Source organism: Anguilla rostrata, chromosome 11, assembly GCF_018555375.3.
Source record: "Anguilla rostrata isolate EN2019 chromosome 11, ASM1855537v3, whole genome shotgun sequence".
Lineage (NCBI taxonomy): Eukaryota > Metazoa > Chordata > Actinopteri > Anguilliformes > Anguillidae > Anguilla > Anguilla rostrata.
In genome coordinates this window covers 4,303,836-4,324,516 of record NC_057943.1, presented here as the reverse complement: position 1 = coordinate 4,324,516, position 20,681 = coordinate 4,303,836, and the positions used below count along the sequence as shown (strand labels likewise).

The 20,681-nt window shown below is 50.2% G+C and overlaps 1 protein-coding gene across 6 annotated transcripts in view; it reads right to left on the bottom strand.

The window, feature by feature from the left end:
* otud5a (OTU deubiquitinase 5a) overlaps positions 1-20,681 on the bottom strand; it is a 43,989-nt gene that overhangs the window by 5,440 nt on the left and 17,868 nt on the right. For all 6 annotated transcript variants that reach the window (XM_064300602.1, XM_064300597.1, XM_064300601.1 and 3 more), the window contains 3 exons: positions 8,289-8,353; positions 7,977-8,133; positions 7,292-7,440 (listed from right to left, as the gene is read on the bottom strand). In XM_064300602.1, coding sequence (XP_064156672.1) covers positions 7,292-7,440; positions 7,977-8,133; positions 8,289-8,353 — 371 coding nt within the window. The remainder of the gene's footprint in view (positions 1-7,291; positions 7,441-7,976; positions 8,134-8,288; positions 8,354-20,681) is intronic.

Below are 20,681 nucleotides of genomic sequence, written 5' to 3'. Positions count from 1 at the left end.
GTCCACACGAACCTCTCCTCAGTGTTCATTCATGGGTAGCACTTTCACACCGATGTTCACATTTTAAAATAAACCCCATTACCCTGAGGTAACGCAGAGAAAGCCACCAGCTACAGACCGAGGACTTCATATAAAGTGTGTTTATGTTCATAGTTTTATAAGTGTGTGTTCTGTCCATAGAGTTTTATAAAGTGTGTGTTCTGCTCATAGAGTTTTATAAAGTGTGTTCTGTCCATAGAGTTTACCATAAAGACACAGAGGGAGATGCATCGCAGTATTCTGCATTCACTTCTTTTTGGAGAACCCATGGCAGTGCCACTGATGTGTCACAGCGAACACAGGAAAATGCTAAGGTCAAGTGAGGTCAGCGGTGTGTCGAAATGACCAGAAGTTGCAGTTCCAGCAGAACACTGAAAATAACATGCATTCCGATCGCTGCACTTCACCCGGTCCAGTGTCCACAGTGTAACAAATATTATTTTATTTTTTCCCAAGGTGGAGTTTGTACTTTGGGGATGCCGAGCTTACATCTTTTTTTTTTTTAATCAGGCCGAAACAGATGAGCTCACCAGTTCACACGTCAAAATGATTTGGAAGAGAGCTCGACAAAGCAGATTTTTTTAAATGCCACCGTTCGTTTGTCTTTTTGTTTGTCTGGTAAGGAGACGACGTGTGAGAAGGAGATGCAGCGTCAGGTGACCGTGCCTCCTGTGCAGAAGCCCCACGGCCTTGATGTCGTCGAAAGAAGCGGAGCTTCGGAAACGCGAATCACGCGTTGAGGCCCCGCTCCAAGCGCTCGCCTTATAGGTCTGCTTCTGACCTCTCTCAGCACATAAAAACAAGCTCTGTGGGATCATGGTCCAATAGCAGGACCCAAGGTAGGAAGAAGAAAAAAAAAAAAACCCATATGCACATCCCAGTCTGTAGGTGCTGGAGTTATAGGGGAATTCACATGTAATAAGAAGGAAAACCCCGTACACTACTTCAACAGCAGGAACCGTCAGCGTCAAGGCCAAATAAAACACACCGTAGTAAGAATACAAAGAGGTGCCCAACCTTCAGGAAACTGAAGACCACATCAGTACTACCTCAACTGTAACCTGCTCAACCCATTTTACTTGCAGTGATAGATCCCCTATTACACTATTGTTACTATCTATTCTACCGCTCCTTTGCACCGGGCTGGTCAGTGGAGGACGGGCTTTAGAGCCGGGTTCCTCCCAAGATATCTTCCCATCGGGGAGTCTTTTTTGTCATCATCATTTGAGGGTTTTTATTTTTTCCTCAGGTGCTTGCTATTTTGGGGATTACTAATGCAGTGATTACTAGTGCAGTGTGGTGTGTGCCTCCGTGGTGGTTCTGGGGGCTTGTTGAGCTGGTGCAGTGTGTGCCTTGTCTCTCTCTCTCTCTCTCTCTCTCTCTCTCTCTCTCAGGGAACACTGAACGTCCTGGACTCCTGAACACCATGCCCACACAGCCTGTTCACAACGCCCGCCTCCCACTGTCACCAGACAAACAGGGAGCTAGCTACACACAACTGACCCTGATACGCACACACACACACGCAGTAACTCACACACACACACACACACACAGCGTCACTATCCTTGGCAAACAGGGAGCTACACACAGCTGACCCCGATACACACACACACACACACACACACACACAGACAGACGCAGACAAACACACACGTACCCAGACACACAGCGCCGCTGTCCTCAATAAGCACAACTCCCCGGCTCCGCAGATAAGATCAGGACTGCATTTCAGGCACAGAAAGTTCCAGAACGGCCACACTGGGACCTTTCTTTTTTGTTTTTTTTTTGTTTTTTTTTATCTTCGTGCCCGTTTTGAGTGCGGCAGCGTATTTGCGTTTTAATTGTTGTTTGCCTTATCGCCCGGACGAGGGACAATCTGTGAATGCTTGTGAATGCTTAGGAAATGTGCTCATATAAAAAAAATAAAAATAAAAAAAAGGCCCTTGCTGTTCCTGGGCATGAGAGCGATAAGCAGTGGTTCCCTTTATCCCGAAATGACCCCGCCCTTTACTCATTTAAAACACTGCAGCTGTAATGCTGCGGCTGCATGATAAAGACGAATGAAGTCATTCTTTCACAGGGGGTTCTCGCTGTACCCCCGTCAAACAAACGCAGCTTTGGCGAAGCTGCAAAATGCTTATGACTGAAGAATAAAAGATCAATGGAACAGAATCAGCGGCTGTAAAGAGCCACGAAGAACAGCGACAGATCCATCCTTAAGGCCCCGAATGCTCTTTATAGAGAGTTATACGCAAAGGAGGTAAAGGAGCAGAACACAGCCGTGTGTGTGAGAAGGCCGCAGAGGGAGCGGGGGCAGTGTCCAGCGGCTAACGCTACGCTGAGCAGGAGCGGAGAAGGAGCTGAGCAGCGCGTGACTCTCCGCTGGCCCACAGTGACATGCTGCTGCAGAGATAATTACGGCGCTGCCAGTTTGTTTTTCATTTCATTCAGACGATGAGGGATGAGCTGCTGCTGCAGGACAATAGAAGCCTGCTGCCCCAGGGGCCTGCTATACGGCTACAGAGATACACGGCTACACAGCTACACGGCTACTCCACACGGTTATATGGCTACACTGCTACAAGGCTACTCCACGCGGCTATACGGCTACACTGCTACAAGGCTACTCCACACGGCTATACGGCTACACTGCTACACAGCTACTCCACACGGCTATACAGCTACAAGGCCACTCCACACGGCTATACGGCTACACTGCTACAAGGCTACTCCACACGGCTATACGGCTACACTGCTACACAGCTACTCCACACGGCTATACGGCTACACTGCTACAAGGCTACTCCACACGGCTACAAGGCTACTCCACACGGCTACAGAGATACACGGCTACAAGGCCACTCCACACGGCTACAGAGATACACGGCTACAAGGCCACTCCACACGGCTACAGAGATACACGGCTACAAGGCCACTCCACACGGCTACAGAGATACACGGCTACAAGGCTACTCCACACGGCTACACAGCTACAGAGATAAACGGCTGCACGGCTACTCTACACAGCTACACGCCTACTCCACACGTCTGCTCTACACTAGGGTTGTCACAATACTAGAATTTCTAACTTCGATACCAATACCCAGGAAAATATCGATATTCGATACCGTTTTCGATACCACGGGGAAAAAAATGACAACACACTAAGAGGCATAAAAAATATTTTTTAAAAACACGGGAACAATATTTTAAAGTTGTCTGAGTCTGTGCGTTGTTAACAAACCAACTAGCCAACAGTTCGCAAGGCCGGGGTAGAGATGCATGCACAAAAGTAAAGCCCACATTTCTGGTCGGAAGGAGAAACACAGCTACTTTTAAACATTGTGAAAGGCTTGGATATCAACAGGTTATTGGATATACGCAAATATCGCAACGCCGACGTTTTCAAGGAGGTGGTTGAACGGATGAAAGAGGGAGGCTGTGTTCGCACGGTCGAACAAGTCCGCCACCGGTGGAAAACTTTGAAAAAATCCTATTTTGACGTGTAAAAATAGCCATGTAAACAGCTTAGTAGGAATATTGTCTTTTTCGGAATGAGGGCAAAAACCGGAATATTTTGTGCATGTAAACGTAGTCAGTGATGTTGAAACGGGAGCTGTCACTAACCTCTCGAAATTCCATATCGAGACTGGGGTGTCGGTCCTTCAGGTGCTTCGCCAAGTTTGACGCGCTACCGTGCTTTGTCGTCACCACTTTGTAGCACTGTTTGCATACAGGCCTGTCGATATCCTTAAGCCTTTCCTTGTTCGTTTGCCTCATATGCAAAATACTTCCAAACAGCACTTCCGCCGTTTTCCTTTTCGACCAAAACTGGTCGTGGAGGCTCTGCAGCACTTGCCATGTCGACAAGGCCCTTCCACACTGTTTTACTGACGACAACGCCGCTGACGGCTGCTGACTGTGCCGGTTTGCAGCGGTGCGGGGTGTGTGTGTGTGTGTGTGTGTGTGGCTAGTGGAGGAGGCGGAGAATGCGCTGTTGGTATCGACAGATTCGATACTGTTGCAAACGAGCATTGTACCCGTTTCAAATTTTTGGCATCGAGTAAGTATCGAAGTGTCGGTATTTTTGACAACCCTACTCTACCCGGCTACACACTTACTCTACGCATTTATATGGCTACACAGCTACATGTCTACTCCACACGTTTACAAGGCTACAGAGCAACACGGCTACACGTCTACTCTACATGGCTGCACAGCTACAAGTCTCCATGGTTACACGCCGACACAAATACTCAGCTACGTGCCCACAAAGCCGCATGGCTACAGCACACACACACAAGGACAGGGGCCAGATGACACCCTGACTGAGTCGAGAAGAATGTCGAATGACGCAGACTTATTTTAACTAGGCCTGAATAGTTTTGAAGTACATAGGCAATTACTGTGTGATGTATTCCAAATATGCGGAATACACGAAAGCCCAGGCAAATAACATTAATAAGACGATTCACAGCTGCAAGTGCATAAAATGGTCTCGTATATGTTAAAAAGCGTTCGAATCGAAGCTGAAATTTGACCACCAGTTTGACCGAATGAAGACAGATTCCTGAAGGAAAGGAGGAGCAGAACGTAGAGATACAGAGTTCTCTGACTCTCGAAGGGGCACCTCAAACATCTGCTGGGCTGCGTGTGGACCGTCACAGTGTGGTCATTAGGCACCTCCAGCACAAACAGGACAGATCGCCGCTAATGGGCTCCTCCCGGGAGTCAGGGACGTGTGGAATGTTTCTCCTCTCCCAAGCCCCGCCCCCTGGCCCTTTGATGTCAGCCTGTCCTGGAAGGGGGACAGCCCGGGCCACGCTTTCCAGCCTTTCTGGTCTTTGATTGAACTAACGACTGTCGGCTTCTGCTCTGCCTCTCTGCTAAACAAAAGCCACGGGCCCCTGAAGTTGAGCTCGCAGACAACGGGGGGGTATCCCGAAGGTGAGCTCACAGACAACGCAGGACCGTCCGAAGCTGAGCTCACAGACAGACAACGTGGGACCGTCCCGACTGGCTCCTTCTAAAGCCGCCAATCCAGAAGTCTGGGCGAAGCTGTCGCAGAGAAAAATACATGCTCCGTGCTACAGACAAAACATCGGAGCCACGCGATTTAAAAATGTACCCTTAAACGTCATAATCAAGGCTGGCATTCCGTCCCGAAAGCCCAGGCCTCAGACGCGATGTTTGGGCTGTTCTGCCTGGTGCACAGCTGCCCTTACACGTCATAATCAAGGCTGGCATTCCTCCCGAACACCCAGGCCTCAGACGCGGTGTTTGGGCTGTCCTGCCCGGAGCACAGCTGCACATTAGCGATCCCAGCGCCAGTTTAACATCGGGCCTGTTTATAGGGCGAATGCAGAAACGATGCCCGGACGATGATTACTGGGCTCGCTACGTCCATCGCTTAAACAGCTGCTCTCCGGTGACAGGCATTTCAGACTCGCAGCGCTAATGATAATACAGCCACCAGCTTCCACTGAACTGCCACTGAGCTGTGAGCTGAGTGCTGTGAGCAGGGTGCTGTGAGCTGTGTGCTGTGAGCTGAGTGCTGTGTGCTGTGAGCTCCTGTGGGCTGTGAGCTGTGAGCTGTGTGCTGTGAGCTGAGTGCTGTGTGCTGTGTGCTGTGAGCTCCTGTGGGCTGTGAGCTGTGTGCTGTGTGCTGTGAGCTGAGTGCTGTGAGCAGTGTGCTGTGAGCTGTGTGCTGTGAGCTCCTGTGGGCTGTGAGCTGTGTGCTGTGTGCTGTGAGCTCCTGTGGGCTGTGAGCTGTGTGCTGTGAGCTCCTGTGGGCTGTGAGCTGCGTGCTATGAGCTGTGAGCTGTGTGCTGTGAGCTGTTTGTGTGGGCTGTGAGCTGCGTGCTATGAGCTGTGAGCTGTGTGCTGTGAGCTGTTTGTGTGAGCTGTGAGCTGTTTGTGTGAGCTGTGTGCTGTGATCAGTGAGCAGTGTGCTGTGAGCTGTGAGCTGTGTGCTGTGAGCTGTGAGCTATGAGCTGTGTGATGAGTGCTGTGAGCTGTGTGCTCTGTACTGTGAGCTGTGTGCTGTAGGCTGTGAGCTGTGTGCTGTGTGTGAGCTGTGTGCTGTGAGCTGAGAGCTGTGTGCTGAGAGCTGTGAGCTGAGAGCTGTGTGCTCCTGTGTGCTGTGAGCTGTGTGCTGTGTACTGAGTGCTGTGTACTGTGAGCTGTGTGCTGTGTGCTGCGTGCTGTGTACTGTGAGCTGTGAGCTGAGTGCTGTGAGCTGTGAGCTGAGAGCTGTGTACTGTGAGCTGTGTGCTGTGTGCTGAGAGCTGTATGCTGTGTGCTGAGAGCTGTGTGCGTGCTCCTGTGTGTCTCCCAGGTCCAGCTGGCTGACAGTGAAACGTGCTTGTGTACACAGTCGGGGCCACAATTACACACCACCGCTACACTTCAATCAGACAGACAGGGGGTTAATGGGGTCGGATTAGTTTCTTTCACACCAAGTCACCAACCGCAACATCATAACAAACGGCCTCAGCCCTTCACTTCAGCCTCCCTGCTTGTCCCAGAGAGAAAAGGCCTCACGTCTAACTCCACGAGGAGACTGTACTGTGTTATTAAGACGCTAGCCCATAGCTCTGAACCATTGTGTTTCTGTTTGGGTTCGCAGTCGTGTTGTGGACGTGTGTCCCGGTGTACCATGTTTTTGTTTGGGTTCACAGTCGTGTTGTGGAAATGCATCCTGGTGTAACGATTGTGTTTTTGTTTGGGTTCACAGTCGTGTTGTGGAAATGCATCCTGGTGTAACGATTGTGTTTTTGTTTGGGTTCGCAGTCGTGTTGTGGAAATGCATCCTGGTGTAACGATTGTGTTTTTGTTTGGGTTCACAGTCGTGCTGTGGAAATGCATCCTGGTGTAACGATTGTGTTTTTGTTTGGGTTCACAGTCGTGCTGTGGAAATGCATCCTGGTGTAACGATTGTGTTTTTGTTTGGGTTCACAGTCGTGTTGTGGAAATGCATCCTGGTGTAACGATTGTGTTTCTGTTTGGGTTCGCAGTCGTGTTGTGGACGTGCGATCTGATGTAACGATTGTGTTTTTGTTTGGGTTCACAGTCGTGTTGTGGAAATGCATCCTGGTGTAACCATTGTGTTTTTGTTTGGGTTCACAGTCGTGTTGTGGAAATGCATCCTGGTGTAACGACTGTGTTTGTGTTTGGGCTCTCACTCGTGCTATGGAAGTGTGTCCTGGCGTAGCGTGTTTTTGCAGGACGTCCCGTTCATGGTACCCACCCCTGGTTTGAAGGCCGGTAGTCCCAGCCCGACCCCGATGGTCGCTTTGTTGGGGTTCACCACGGAGTTGTAGTGAATGTTGCGGTGGTAGCTGACCCTGATTGGCTCGTCGTTGTTCTGGTGGATGCCATGGAACGTGTTGATTGGTTCTGGAACATTTAAGACAGGAGGAAGGGGGTAATTGCAGATTTATAAACATCAAAAATGCTACTTTTCAGTTGTCTTGAAGAATAGACACAGTTACTGTTTTCAAGTTTTGAACTTGAGGCAGGATATTTGTTGAAACGTTTTATAAATTAATTAATTTAAATGTTATTGGCTTAAGCATGCTTTTGAATGCTTTAAGCTACTACTGTAAATTTTGCTCATGGCCAAAATAAAGGCCCATCTTCTGCTTTTTCTATTTGCTCTGCGAATTTAATGAACTTCACTACCTAGGGTACTCTAGGGTGAACACAAAAGCAATCCCTATTGGTCCAAAACTTCTGTACTTCAGTATTATTTAGGCAATTGATGTCTCGGTCAAAGGCTTCTCCATTACGAATTGGATGTACTTAAAAAATTGGATGTATTTAGAAGTGACTTCACCATTTTGCTTTTGACTATTTTGGGGGCATTCTAACGATCGGTCTGAAGACCCCTCCGCTCCTCTAACGGCGGGTCAAGTTCCCCGGGTGCCACACACCTGTACCGTACTGGTAGACCTCCACAGGCCGATTGTACATCTCAGCCATCGCCTGCATCTCAATGTGGTTCCCGTGACAGTTGTTTTTCCTCTTCCTGTTGATATATGTGGTGAAGTCTTCCGTCACGTAATTCGAGAAGTAATCGGCGTTCTTCATCTGCGAATGAAACACACGTCCATGTTGTTTTCAGTCTGTTGTTGGCGTTGCTTTTCGGTCTTAAGCAGCCAGGGAGCATTATTACTCTGGGCACAGGTCCCGAAGTTTCATAGCTGACTTTCGTTTTGATTGGCAGACGTAGAGAGATGACTCACCAGGTAATCCATACAGTGCTTTCGCACCACTTCGTGCATATCTTGGTCTCCATACACTTGATCGGCTGTGAACAGAACAAAGAAGGAAGAAGAATGAGGTCTTCAGTGCAAATTCTTACAACTGTCCAAAAACAAAGCTTTTCTTCAGTTTAAGGATATACAAGAGAGCAGTATACATCTAATCATGCCAAGTCTGCACTTTGCAGTTTATGCATTTCAAAGTTTGCCACACGCTTGAAAATAGAGACTTCTGCAATGACTCTTCTTGATCTGACTGAGCAAAACATTTCCCTTATTAAGTCAACCCCAAAAAGAAAGATGCAAAAACATTCACTGCCAAAGCTGTTCCTTGTAATATTTTTATTGAACCTTTATTTACCCAGGGTAGGTTCGCTGAGCACGGATGCTCTTTTGCAGCAACGCCCTGCTTCACATTCACACACATTCACACCTGGGAGCTGCCCGGTACAACCACAATCCTCTACTGTTGGCCACTGAGCAGCTCCACTGGAGGGAGAGAACATTTTTTAGCCAATTAAATCAGGGGATGATTAGGTGGCAAGTTTTTACCTGTAACTGTTGAGAACAATTCCATTCATGACAACACAGTTTCATTCTTTTCATTACTTATTTAATTTGTGCATCTGCCACTGCGGTTCAGTTGGATGCACTGTCCCTCTGTCCCTCTGTCCCTCAGCTCCTCTGTCCCCCTGCCTCTCTATCCGGCTCTGTTTTTGTTTTCGGCCAATGAGTGGATCACACTGACACGCATCGTGTCATCCAGGTGTGTTGCCGGGATACACACCCTGATCCACATGTGGTCACTGAGCACAGGCCTGAGGCCACTGCTGCTGTGATGTTTATAGGGCTGCCGGAAAGGGCTCAGGCTGCCTGCCATTACACACTTCCTCTAATAGTCTACTGTCCAGTACAGTAAAACAAGGGATTCCGTTTAAAAAAATTAAAGTGCAGTGTTATTTTTCCTTCTTTTATTTCTTTCCAATTATTATGTTTTCCATTTATTTCACCCAAATAAGTCAAATGAAACGGTGTAAAAATGTCTGCTTGTGTCTTTTTAATGCGTCAGGTCTTTTAGTGCCATGCATCATTGATCTGAGCTGGCCGTGGAGACTGTGAAACCGACGTTTCATTGCTGAAGTGGGTGCGAACCCAATGCCGCTTTGGTGACGACCACACGCACCATCTACACCAGTCCCTGTGTTGAGTCACCGACGACAACCGCAGATGTAAACAAGACCCGGCTCTGGCCCCTCCCTATTCTCTTCTGCCTCGGCCCCCACCTTCCTGAATCTGATATGCAAATGAGCGCCAACCTCAGCGCCCGGTTCCAGCAAGTCACATGATGCGGCAGCAACATCTTCTCAGAATTTCTTAGTCAATTTCCTCTTCAGCAGTATCGCCCAAACGTAGCGAGAAGAGTTAAAACGGAGGCCACGGAAGAAGAAGAAGAAAAAAAAACAAGCTTATCAACTGAGGACAGAAACCTCCACATTCTGTTTAGTTTTAAAACTCTCACTGTTGGGCTACTATGAATTCATTGACATGTGAATTTTAATTGACAATTTAAATTGAATTTTAATTGATTTAATTGTCTCCATGATCACAATGTGCCAGATATCAATCACTTGAATGGGAACATTCCTATGTTAATTAATATACTACACGATTCTTTCACTGCAGACTGTTGGTGCCGCAGCAGCATTGTGGAAATTGAACATGCCCTGCAGGTTCTGTTTGAACGAGTGCTGTGGGTGGCAACTTTCTCGGCTGTCCCGGGACCACGGCTCAGATATGGTTTGGGTTTCTCATGCAAATAGGGGAAAAGCCCCCGTGGCCGTCCAAGGGTGGGGGGGGGGGGTGTTGGGGTAGGGGGTTCTGAAAATTCCAGCTTGAGCTTTTGCATTGGTATCACACTTCCATGCAAAAATGAAACTATAGGCACAAAGACAAGCGATACAGTCACAGTATAATTAAAGTATAATTAGTATAATTAAATAACAAATGCACACGGGTACATTGGATTTTACTGAAAATAAGACTCTGTAGTTTGACACTTGACACAGTTAATTGACACAAATTGACATATTTAGCATAATGACACACGTAATGACCACATTTTCACACAGTTAATGAGGATGACATGTAGGCAGAGTTTCTGTTCTGTGCGCTGATGTTGTTTTCATTCGACAGGTTCACCAGATGTGTGTTTGCCCAGGGACAGATAAGAGGTGGGTTTTTCTCGGTCAGAAATTCCCCTTCTCTTTTTCACATCACTTTGACTCATCTGTTATTCTCATCCCTCTCTCCTCCCCCCCTCCACCACCCTCCCCTGCCCTTTTCTGCCCAGGCTGCACACACCTGAAAGCCTGCACCTGTTTCGAGTGAAGTCATTTATGATCATAACGCACATCAAGTCATCGCAGCAGAGACGCGTGACCGACAGCTGCCTTTTTCCACAAATAAAGGTCAGCATTCACACGCGCTCCTGCTCCCGCTGGTGGGCTGCCACACTGAGCCCGCCGTGGCGCATCGGGCATCCGATGGCACAGCGAGCCCGATCAGAGCCGTTAGCCCTTCAGCGCGCCCGGGGAGAAAGAGGAAGAGGAAGAGGAAGAGGAAGGACTGCTTTAAGCGCGACACGGCCAAGGCGTCAGCTTACCGCAGAAAAAAAAAGAAGAAAGGGTTTTCACGAGAAAAGAGAAGTGCAGAAGGCCACATGCCTGGAAAAGAGTCAACCGCAAGCTACATCTTCGACAGGGGAGAGACGGCGCCAAATAAAATATTATCACTGATAAGCAGTAATCAAGTTTCTAAGAAAAGGGGCGGGGCCTTAGAGCTCCGCTGACGCAGGCAGTGAGCCAGAGTTCCGCCCGGCTGGCCTGCTCAAGGCTGATAAACAGGCCCAGCATCGGCCCACTGCAGCTCCGCTGTGGGGCTCAGTTACAGCCCACTGCAGCTCAGCCGTGGGGCTCGGTTACAGGCCCAGCATCGGCCCACTGCAGCTCAGCCGTGGGGCTCGGTTACAGGCCCAGCATCGGCCCACTGCAGCTCCGCTGTGGGGCTCAGTTACAGCCCACTGCAGCTCAGCCGTGGGGCTCGGTTACAGGCCCAGCATCGGCCCACTGCAGCTCCGCTGTGGGGCTCAGTTACAGCCCACTGCAGCTCAGCCGTGGGGCTCGGTTACAGGCCCAGCACGGCCACTGCAGCTCAGCCGTGGGGCTCGGTTACAGGCCCAGCATCGGCCCACTGCAGCTCCGCTGTGGGGCTCGGTTACAGGCCACTGCAGCTCCGCCGTGGAGCTCGGTTACAGGCCCAGCATCAGCCAACTGCAGCTCCGCTGTGGGGCTCGGTTACAGCCCACTGCAGCTCTGCTGTGGGGCTCGGTTACAGGCCCAGCATCGGCCCACTGCAGCTCCGCTGTGGGGCTCGGTTACAGGCCACTGCAGCTCCGCCGTGGAGCTCGGTTACAGGCCCAGCATCAGCCAACTGCAGCTCCGCTGTGGGGCTCGGTTACAGGCCACTGCAGCTCTGCTGTGAAGCTCGGTTACAGGCCACTGCAGCTCTGCCGTGGAGCTCGGTTACAGGCCCAGCATCGGCCCACTGCAGCTCCACTGTGGGGCTCGGTTACAGCCCACTGCAGCTCAGCCGTGGGGCTTGGTTACAGGCCCAGCATCGGCCCACTGCAGCTCCACCGTGGGGCTCGGTTACAGCCCACTGCCATGCAGCTGCCTGGGGCTCGGTTACAGTCCCCTGCAGCTCGCCGTGGGGCTGGTTACAGGCCCACATGCCCACTGCACTCCGCTGTGGGGCTCGGTTACAGGCCACTGCAGCTCCACTGTGGGGCTCGGTTACAGCCCACTGCAGCTCTGCCATGGGGCTCGGTTACAGGCAAAGCATCAGCTCCTCTCCAGCATTTTACGGGTTTTCCTTCGCTCTCCAAGGGCCCGTCCTAAAACCCTGCAACCCCCCATTCACAAGTCACACACGACCCTTTCACCCTCTTTCTGAAATTCCAGACAACGTACTCCACTTCAATAGCAGAGCAAAGGAACACTGAAATACACTGCTGCGCATCAGACGTTATAATTCCCCATTGTGTGTGTGAGTGTGAGTGTGCGTGTGCGCGTGCGTGTGAGTGCGTGTGCGTGTGTGTGTGAGTGTGCGTGTGTGAGTGCGTGTGCGTGTGAGTGCGTGTGTGAGTGTGCGTGTGTGAGTGTGTGCATGTGTGTACGTGTCGGCTCCTTGGCCTGATAAAGTGATAAGAGAGGCAGCTTCCTTACTCTGGAAAGCACGCGGTTTAAGAACTCAGCGCCACGTGGAAACGCGTGGAGACTCCCAGACTAACGTGCCCCCCCCCCCCCGCTCCCTCCCCCCCAGTGAGACGGCAGACCGCGCCGGATGCAGGCTAGCTGCGCGAGGGCTACGCTCGGCTCCGTCGCCCTGCCACCGTGCGGTTTCTGAGCGACAGCCGTCGACTCGGGGGGGGGTTGCCAGGGAGACGGCAGGAAGTGCTCTGTCGGCTGCCCATCCTGCCGGGTGCCCGTGACCCACATCTCACTGGCGCGCCACGAGCCGGTCCCCAAAACGAAAACACAACGCGATATTCCCCATGAACGCGCGGTCCCTCCGCACTCTCCTCAGCCCGGTCACAGTCCCCTCAGCTGTACGGCAGCCCCCTGCCGATGAACGCCGTCTGCCTCCCGTCCACACCTTCACCAGGAGACGACACGCTACGGTCACATCATTACACTGCAGGGTTAAACTGATCCTGTCCTCCAGTCATTTTGCATGCTGTAGTAAGCACGTAATCCAATTTAAATACATGTAAGCCTCTACGTTCTCCAGTTGTGTCCCATAACTTTGTCAGGAAGTGATAAGCTAGCATTTATAGTTCTGGTTGCGGTTTTTACCCTTAAACTGATTGTTTTGTGTGCTGTAATGACTACGGGATTCAGGATTTGAATGCGTTTTTAGGCCTTTATGTAGCCGCTGCTCTCCAACTGTGTGCATGAGTGCGTGAGCGCGACCCACGGGCTAGCTGCTATGTCACAGATCACCCCCTGACCTGGCCCGGTCCCCTACAGCCCAGACAGCGCCCGCCTCGCTGCAGCCTGTTTCAGCCGGCGTCATGGAAACCATCTTACGATAGCGCCAGGCAGCGTGCCAGCACTGAACGAGACCAGCGGCAGGTCAGCGCGGTGAAAGGCCGAGCCAGACTAGGCCCGGGACCCGTCAGCCAATCGGCACTCAGCCCTGCCCAGACGCGGGACGCCAGGGCACAACGGAGAGAAAAAAAACACCGGCGGAAAGTCACCCAGGAGGCCGGGAGCCGGGACCCTGACGCAGCCTGGAGCTCTAGATCCACCGCCCGGCTCCTCTAAGCTGCTCTATGCTCAATCACACCATATCAGTCCTCTGTTATTCCTGTTTGCTTTCACCTCTGCTGTGACCTGCTCGACCCATTCTGTTTGCTGTGATAGATCCCTCGAAGCATTTCTGCCACATTCCATTCCACCGCTAACTTTACACCAGGCTGGCCAGTGGAGGATGGGCTCCCCCCTCTATAGCCGGGTTCCTCTCCAGATTTCTTCCCATCGCCACCGTTTGAGGGTTTTCACCCCACTGGGAGTTTTTTTTTTTTTTTTTTTTACATCTTGTACCTGCTATTTGGGAGTTCAGGCCAGGTGTTTGCTCTTTTTGCTCTGATTCTTGTCTTGCTACTCTGTAAAGCATCTTTGCAACAGCTCTCTATAAAAAAGCGCTATACAAATAAAACTGAATGGAACTGAATTGAAAGTAGTAAGACCGTGAAGGTACAAATCGATAAAAGTCATTGAGAGGTCCACATTCATTTCAAATTCATGTCTAGATAATGCTTCCAAAAAAAAAAAATTTTTTTTTAAACCCCACAGCTTTTACACGAAAGTGTGTGAAAGGTCATTTATGCATTTCATAAGAGTGCCCGGCTTTTTTCACAATGAGACAGGGGTGACCGTCAGGATTTCTCAATGGGAGCGTTTGCACTGCCGTCTGTGTTTACAGGGGGGACCTTGGACAACCCAAACTGTTGTTCCCCCCAGCCCAGGCCGGGGCGAGACGAGGCCGTGGACTCGGGGGGGGGGGTATGTGGGTGAAAGGGAACTGGTTCAGTCACTCCCGGGCCACAGTTCAACATGCCGTCGCGTCTCGAAGCCCTTTGGCCCACTTCGGACCTGGCCACGGAGGGACCTGCTAAAAATATACCCGTGTCTCACATAGATTATTTCAAAGGTTTCAGAGAGATTTCAAGGATTTACAGACAAGCCGGCCGCAACGCGTTTGGCCGAAATATTCCGACGCTCTCCGTGAACGTTCGGTTCATCCCCCTCGATGACGTGGACCCGCTGGTGAGAGTTCGTTCTCCGCGTGTAATTCGGCGCAAAAACGCGGCAGGTCGAAGGTCGCGTCGGCTTTGTCTCGAGGCGCTCGCGTCGGTCGGCGGTCAGCGCCGTTTGAGAAAGCCACGGCGCCGTGGCATTCCGGCCCGGGCGGATCGATTGGACGACGGCCCTCCTCGGAATGCGCTGACCGCCGCGGACTCCGCCACCGCCTCACAGCTCCGCTCTGCGTTTGCGAAACGCGACACGACGCCCTGTTCTCTTCGCAGGTACACCGTTGTGCAAGAACGGGCAAAAAGAAAAAAAAGAAGCTCACTGGTAAATACTAATTCAGTACGGCACACCACCATTAGCAGCTCTATCCTATCCTGCGCTGCACAGTGGCCTGTTTCATTTGAAAGCCAACTGCAGGCGTTAAAATTTGTTTCATGGATTTACGTTGAAACTGACGAGAACAGTTACGTGAACTCAAGTACTGTTTCCAAAAAAAAACAGCTACACGGCGCCTTTTATTCGCTTCTGCTTCAAATGAGCAAATATTTCCCATGTTTTTTTTGCTGTTGTTACCTAGTTTTTCCACATTTGACTGTAGAGTGATTCTCTTCAGAACACAAATGAAATCATTTAGTATTGCTGGAGGACCGTTCTGTCTCCACGCCTCACAGAAAACGTTTTGTTTCGACTTAAGACCCCCACAGCGTTCTGAGCACGCGGTGAGCTCACTTTTCAGTCCCTGGAGCTGCCCCCTACCCCCCCCCCCCCACACGTACCCCCTCCCCGTGCCTCCACAGCCGAGGAGCCAGAGAGACTCTGGTCGGGGTCGGGGGGGTTATGGGGGGGGGGGGGTTGGGCAGGAGAATTCCCCTCTGTGAGAGTGCACGTGTGCCTGGGGATCAGCTGCTCTGACCACATGTGCACCCCCGTCCCCCCATACACACCCCCCCCCCCACACCGCTCCCCCCCCGGTCCCCCCCGTTTGGGTGGAGAGAGGCAAAGGGGAACCTGTGGAGTTGTGTAGTCATCCACACACAACATGCTCTCCCTCACGTACGCTGGCTTCAGCCCAAAACTCAACACCAGGCCACTATTCTGATCAAACTGATGATAAATATGCAGGAAACTAGTTTAAAATAAAGTCCCTAAAAGAAGATGGCGGAAATAATTCTTGACCTTTCTTGTGTGTCATCAAAACTGTACTTTCAGATCATCTCGAAGTAAACCATGTGATAATGTGGATATATGCATATTTAAAACAATCAAACGCTACACAAAAAAATCACTTAATAAAATGTATGTAATAAAATAAAAAATTGCGCTTCTTTATGATACAGCACTAAGAAGGTGAACACATCTAGTTTGATATGACACTCAGCCCAGCAGCTCAGTGCACTGGCAGAAATCCAACAATAACTTAAAAAATAAATAAATAAAAAAATCAGTTTCGTTTTCCAATGTTGTTCATATCCACAGCCGCAGACAGAGCCAGAGGAGTGCTGCAGAGGAGCAAACAGCAGCTCTGATTGGCCTGGTGGAAAACATGAGCACCGCCCCGGAGTCTTCCCCTCCTGAAGCCTGCCTTAGCCTGCCCTAATGGGTAAATGGGGAAAGTGTTCTTCCAGCGCTGTGGAGAGCAATCCAGCAAAACCTCAACCTGCATACAGCAGCGCAGTATCCATTCTACACTGAGTGGAGGGGCACTTAAACAGTAGCAATGGAACCTGTACTGAGTAGTGAAGAAGGATGTTTGGGGGGGGGCTGGTAAAGGGGGGGGGGGGGTGGGGGGCTGGTAAAAGGGGGTTTGGGGGGGTTGGAGGAAAGGGAGGTTGGGGGGGGGCTGGTAAAAGGGAGGTTTGGGGGGGGGCTGGTAAAAGGGGGTTTGGGAGGGGGGGTTGGGGACGGTAAAAGGGAGGTTCGGGGGGGGGGCTGGTAAAGGGGGTTTGGGGGCGGTAAAAGGGAGGTTTGGGGGGGGGGCGGTAAAAGGGGTTGGGGTGGGGGGGGGGGGCTGGTAAAAGGGGGGTTTGGGGGCGGTAAAAGGGAGGTTCGGGGGGGGGCTGGTAAAAGGGAGGTTGGGGGGCTGGTAAAAGAGAGGTTACATCACTGCAGCCCCCCCTCCCCCGGTCTTCATATAAGCAGCATTCTCTTTGTGGTGTGGGTGCACAGATTCTTCCCTGTGCCGTGTGTTTGTGTGTACGGGCTGCAATTATAATAATTAGCCTTCTTTAAGGTGGCAGTACAGAGATTCCCTTCAGAGAGAGAACTTTCCAGAAGGGGGCGTTCCCGCGATGGCGAGGGAGGAGAGGGGAGAGGGGCAGACGGGCAGGTAAACACCCTGCGCCGCTCTGTCTCCACACTCCTCCGCCCGTCAGAAAAGAAAGGATGGAGCTCAGGAGTGCGTGATCCGGCGTGTGACCCAGCATGCATTGGGCCAGGCTCGCCGATGCATTTGCTTTCTTTTTCCCTGCTCAGACAACACAGTTCATGTGTATTTTAACCCCGTGAAGAGGATTCTTATTTAGATTTAGAATGCTTTTTCAAAATTCCAAGTCAGTGTTCTAGAACGCCACTGCTTTCGGTCACCAGGGGTGATGGTTAAGTCAGCTTCGGAATGTTAACAACATTCTGATTACATATCTGTGACCTCACACCTTAAAGGGTCAAAGGCACAGCCGGTGTATTGTAAATAAGAATACGATTCCGGGAAGGTAAAACGCATAATGAAACCAGCTGGGAACGAGAACGTGAATTCCTCATTCCAAGCCGTTCGTGACGAAACATTATTTTATATGTTTACAACAGATGAAGCTATGCGCACATGCGAGAACAGGAACGCGTATTTACTGGACGGAACAAAGCAGTCGTTCCGTCATTAGCCTGCACCTTTGTTTCGCCTCAGAAAAGCCCTGTGAGAAAACTTCCTGGGGGAAAACAAAACAACACGGCCCCGTTTTATTTAAATGCAGCCATGCTGGTTTTTGAGTGTCTGTAAACAAGGGTTATTGAATGCCGCTGGACTAGGAGAGAGTAATTATAGCATCACAGTGTGCTAACTGGTGTTTCATGTAAAATAAACAATACGTTAAAAAAACACCTTTAAACTAACTGAGCGGAGGACGATTCCCAAGGACTGTGGAATTTCCTCAAAGTCAGTCTGAGTTTCACACAACCATTATATTCAATGACCCCCCCCCAGGGCAGGAAACTAACTTTTTCATCCACCAGCCACTGTGCCTCGGTGCGTCACAAAACACAGCAGCCAATTTCACCGTTTTACCATACAGCAAGACATTTATAATAGAACAGGGCCCCTCAGTGATGGGTGGGTTACCTGCCAAAGCGGCTGGTAGAGTAGACAAACTCACCAGCCACAGGCAAAAATGCACCAGCACTCAGCTGGAGGCTGGTGCTCATTACCACCACCCCCCCCCGCCCCCACCCCCACCCCACCGGGACCCTCGGTAAATAACAACAGACAGTTTACGAAACCCAAAGGTGCCGCAGCAGAGTCTGTGCTGGGGAGGGGGCGGAGCCCGTTCCGGCACGTCAGCGAGCCAATCAGACGCTTCGAAAGCAGCGTTCGGATCCTGCAGACTCAGGCGGGTGAAACCGGAACGAAGCGTCGCCGGGCTTCCGCCAGGCGCTCTCAGCCACCCCCGCGAGCGCCCAGGGGGGCAATCCTTCAGAGCGGAGAGTCCACATTCCGGCATACCGCGCGCGGGAACGAAGGGAGCGTAGAGAGACGCGCGAAAGAATGTCGGCCGCACCTTCGACCCTTCCGTGCGGCTCGCCTCCATTCCATCACCCATTCCGGTCGTTCACCGGGAAGCGCGTCTGTTGACTTCGCACTTGCAACCGCGCTTTTGTTATGACTGGGTGTGTGTCGTGCCAAAAAAAAACCAAAAAAAAAACTACCTTCAGTTTCCACCTGCTGTTAATTCCAGTTTCGTCGGGTTTTAATCCAGTATCTCTAGGGGGATATACTTCGTAGAATTTACCAAAAGGAAAAAAAGTGATATATATCGTATGACGTATTTTGGGTGATACAGAATATGTGTTTTGGGTAAAAAAACAGCCTTGGGGGAGTTTTTTTTTTTTGACACTGATAAAGACACACTTTAGGGGAAATGTAAAATTTGATATGCCGTATTTGTACGCAACGTACATTCCTTTATTCAACAAGGATGTTTCGGCTTGCCCGGGGCAGTGTCCTTACTGGTGACAACGATGTGGTGACAGGAACTTATTATCCAAAAAACCAAAAAAAAAACAAAAAAAAGTGCGGGCCACACAGAGTGTAAACTGCACACTCATACGCAGCATGAACACACCCACCCCGTTTGGTGTGTTTTTACAGGAAGAAGACGAGCTCTGGTGAACATATTCCCACTTCCCCCTACTGTGTCACAGCGAGAGCTGAGTTTCCTTTAGCCACAGTTACATCACCAGCAGATCAGAGGAGCTTCCTCCCCAGGCCCACTGCACTGTGGCCGTGACATATGCCACGTACAACGCTACATACTAAATTACAGATGCATTCATCCATCTGCCTATCCATCCATCAAATTAGATGCATTTATATATCTGTCGATCCATCGATCTATCTGTTTATCTATTTATCAAATTACAGATGCATTTATTGATCCATTTATCTGTCTGTCTGTCTGTTTGTATATTTATCCATCCATCCATCCTTCAATCCATCCATCCATCCATCATCTTGGCTCAAACAGACTTTTTGTTCCTAGAGAAGTACACCGTTTCTATTTGCTTCCATTCTCTTCCACAGGTTGAAACCTCTCTGCAGCTTGCTACAGGGCAACTTTAATGATTTCTGCTTTCTCTCTTTCTGAAACGGTTTTTTTTTTTTTTTTTTTTTGGAGTACAGTACTCTGGGGCCAGAGGCTCCATATGAACACACGTGCATGTCTTTCTTCAAGAGGATAATTGGCTGCTTCAAAGAGCTCAAAACACTAATGTCAGAAAGGTTAGGGCATCATGTTGCAGCAATGGTTAAAATTTTAGTTAGAGCCAGAATAAAACTGTAATTCACAAACAAGCGGACACATCAACTGGAGACTATTGGAAACTGAGAGGGAGATTGCTGTATTGTATGTTTACTGTTTGAGGAGGTTACAAACGGGTTTGGTGATAATTGGGAGTTGTGGGAGAAAAATATGGAATACTGAGATGGGCGATATTCGTTTTTTCATTCATGTTTTACGCTCAAAAGAAGAACTACTCATCAGATTATCCATCAATCCATCAATCCCCAGTAATCAGAACAGACAGGCTATACGTTTGGAGAGAGGCTCAGGCATTCAAAGAAGCCGAAATCCTGTGAATCCTGTGACATTCTGTAACAATGCAGTTACAAAATGAACTCCCACATGACACATGACTTCTGCAGAAGAGGATCACATGCAGCTCGCTGGAGTAACTAGTACTTACTCAACAGGGCGGAGAGCAGACAGAGGACTGGTTCGGCTCAACCCTATACAACCGTTCAGGAAACACGGTTATGCTGAAACTCTGAAACGCCCGGTGTTAAGTAAGAGCGGGGGCCGGTATGGGCGTGAACACTCTCCGCAGTGTTACTTTTCTCTGCATACTTATTTCTGGATGATGTGACAGTGTTTCAGGGGAGAGTGCCGGAGCATTAGGAAGGCAAGCACACGATAGGAGCACAAGCAGCACAGGCACACCCCCGCTCCTGGCACAAGACCAAGACCAGCAGCTTCAGAGGCTACAGGGGGCCTCCCTCAGCACCTCAATACTTCCAACACTTAGTACCATAGTACTGCACCCACTCAATACTGTCTACACACCCAGTACCTCAGTATTGTCTACACTCTGCACCTCAGTACGGTCTACACACTCAGTGCCATAGTAAGCACATGGGCACCACTGGAGTGCCTACGGTCCATACACACTCTCACCGTGCCATAGTACCAAGCACACCTCACTGAGGTACGGTCTACACACTCAGTGCCATAGTACT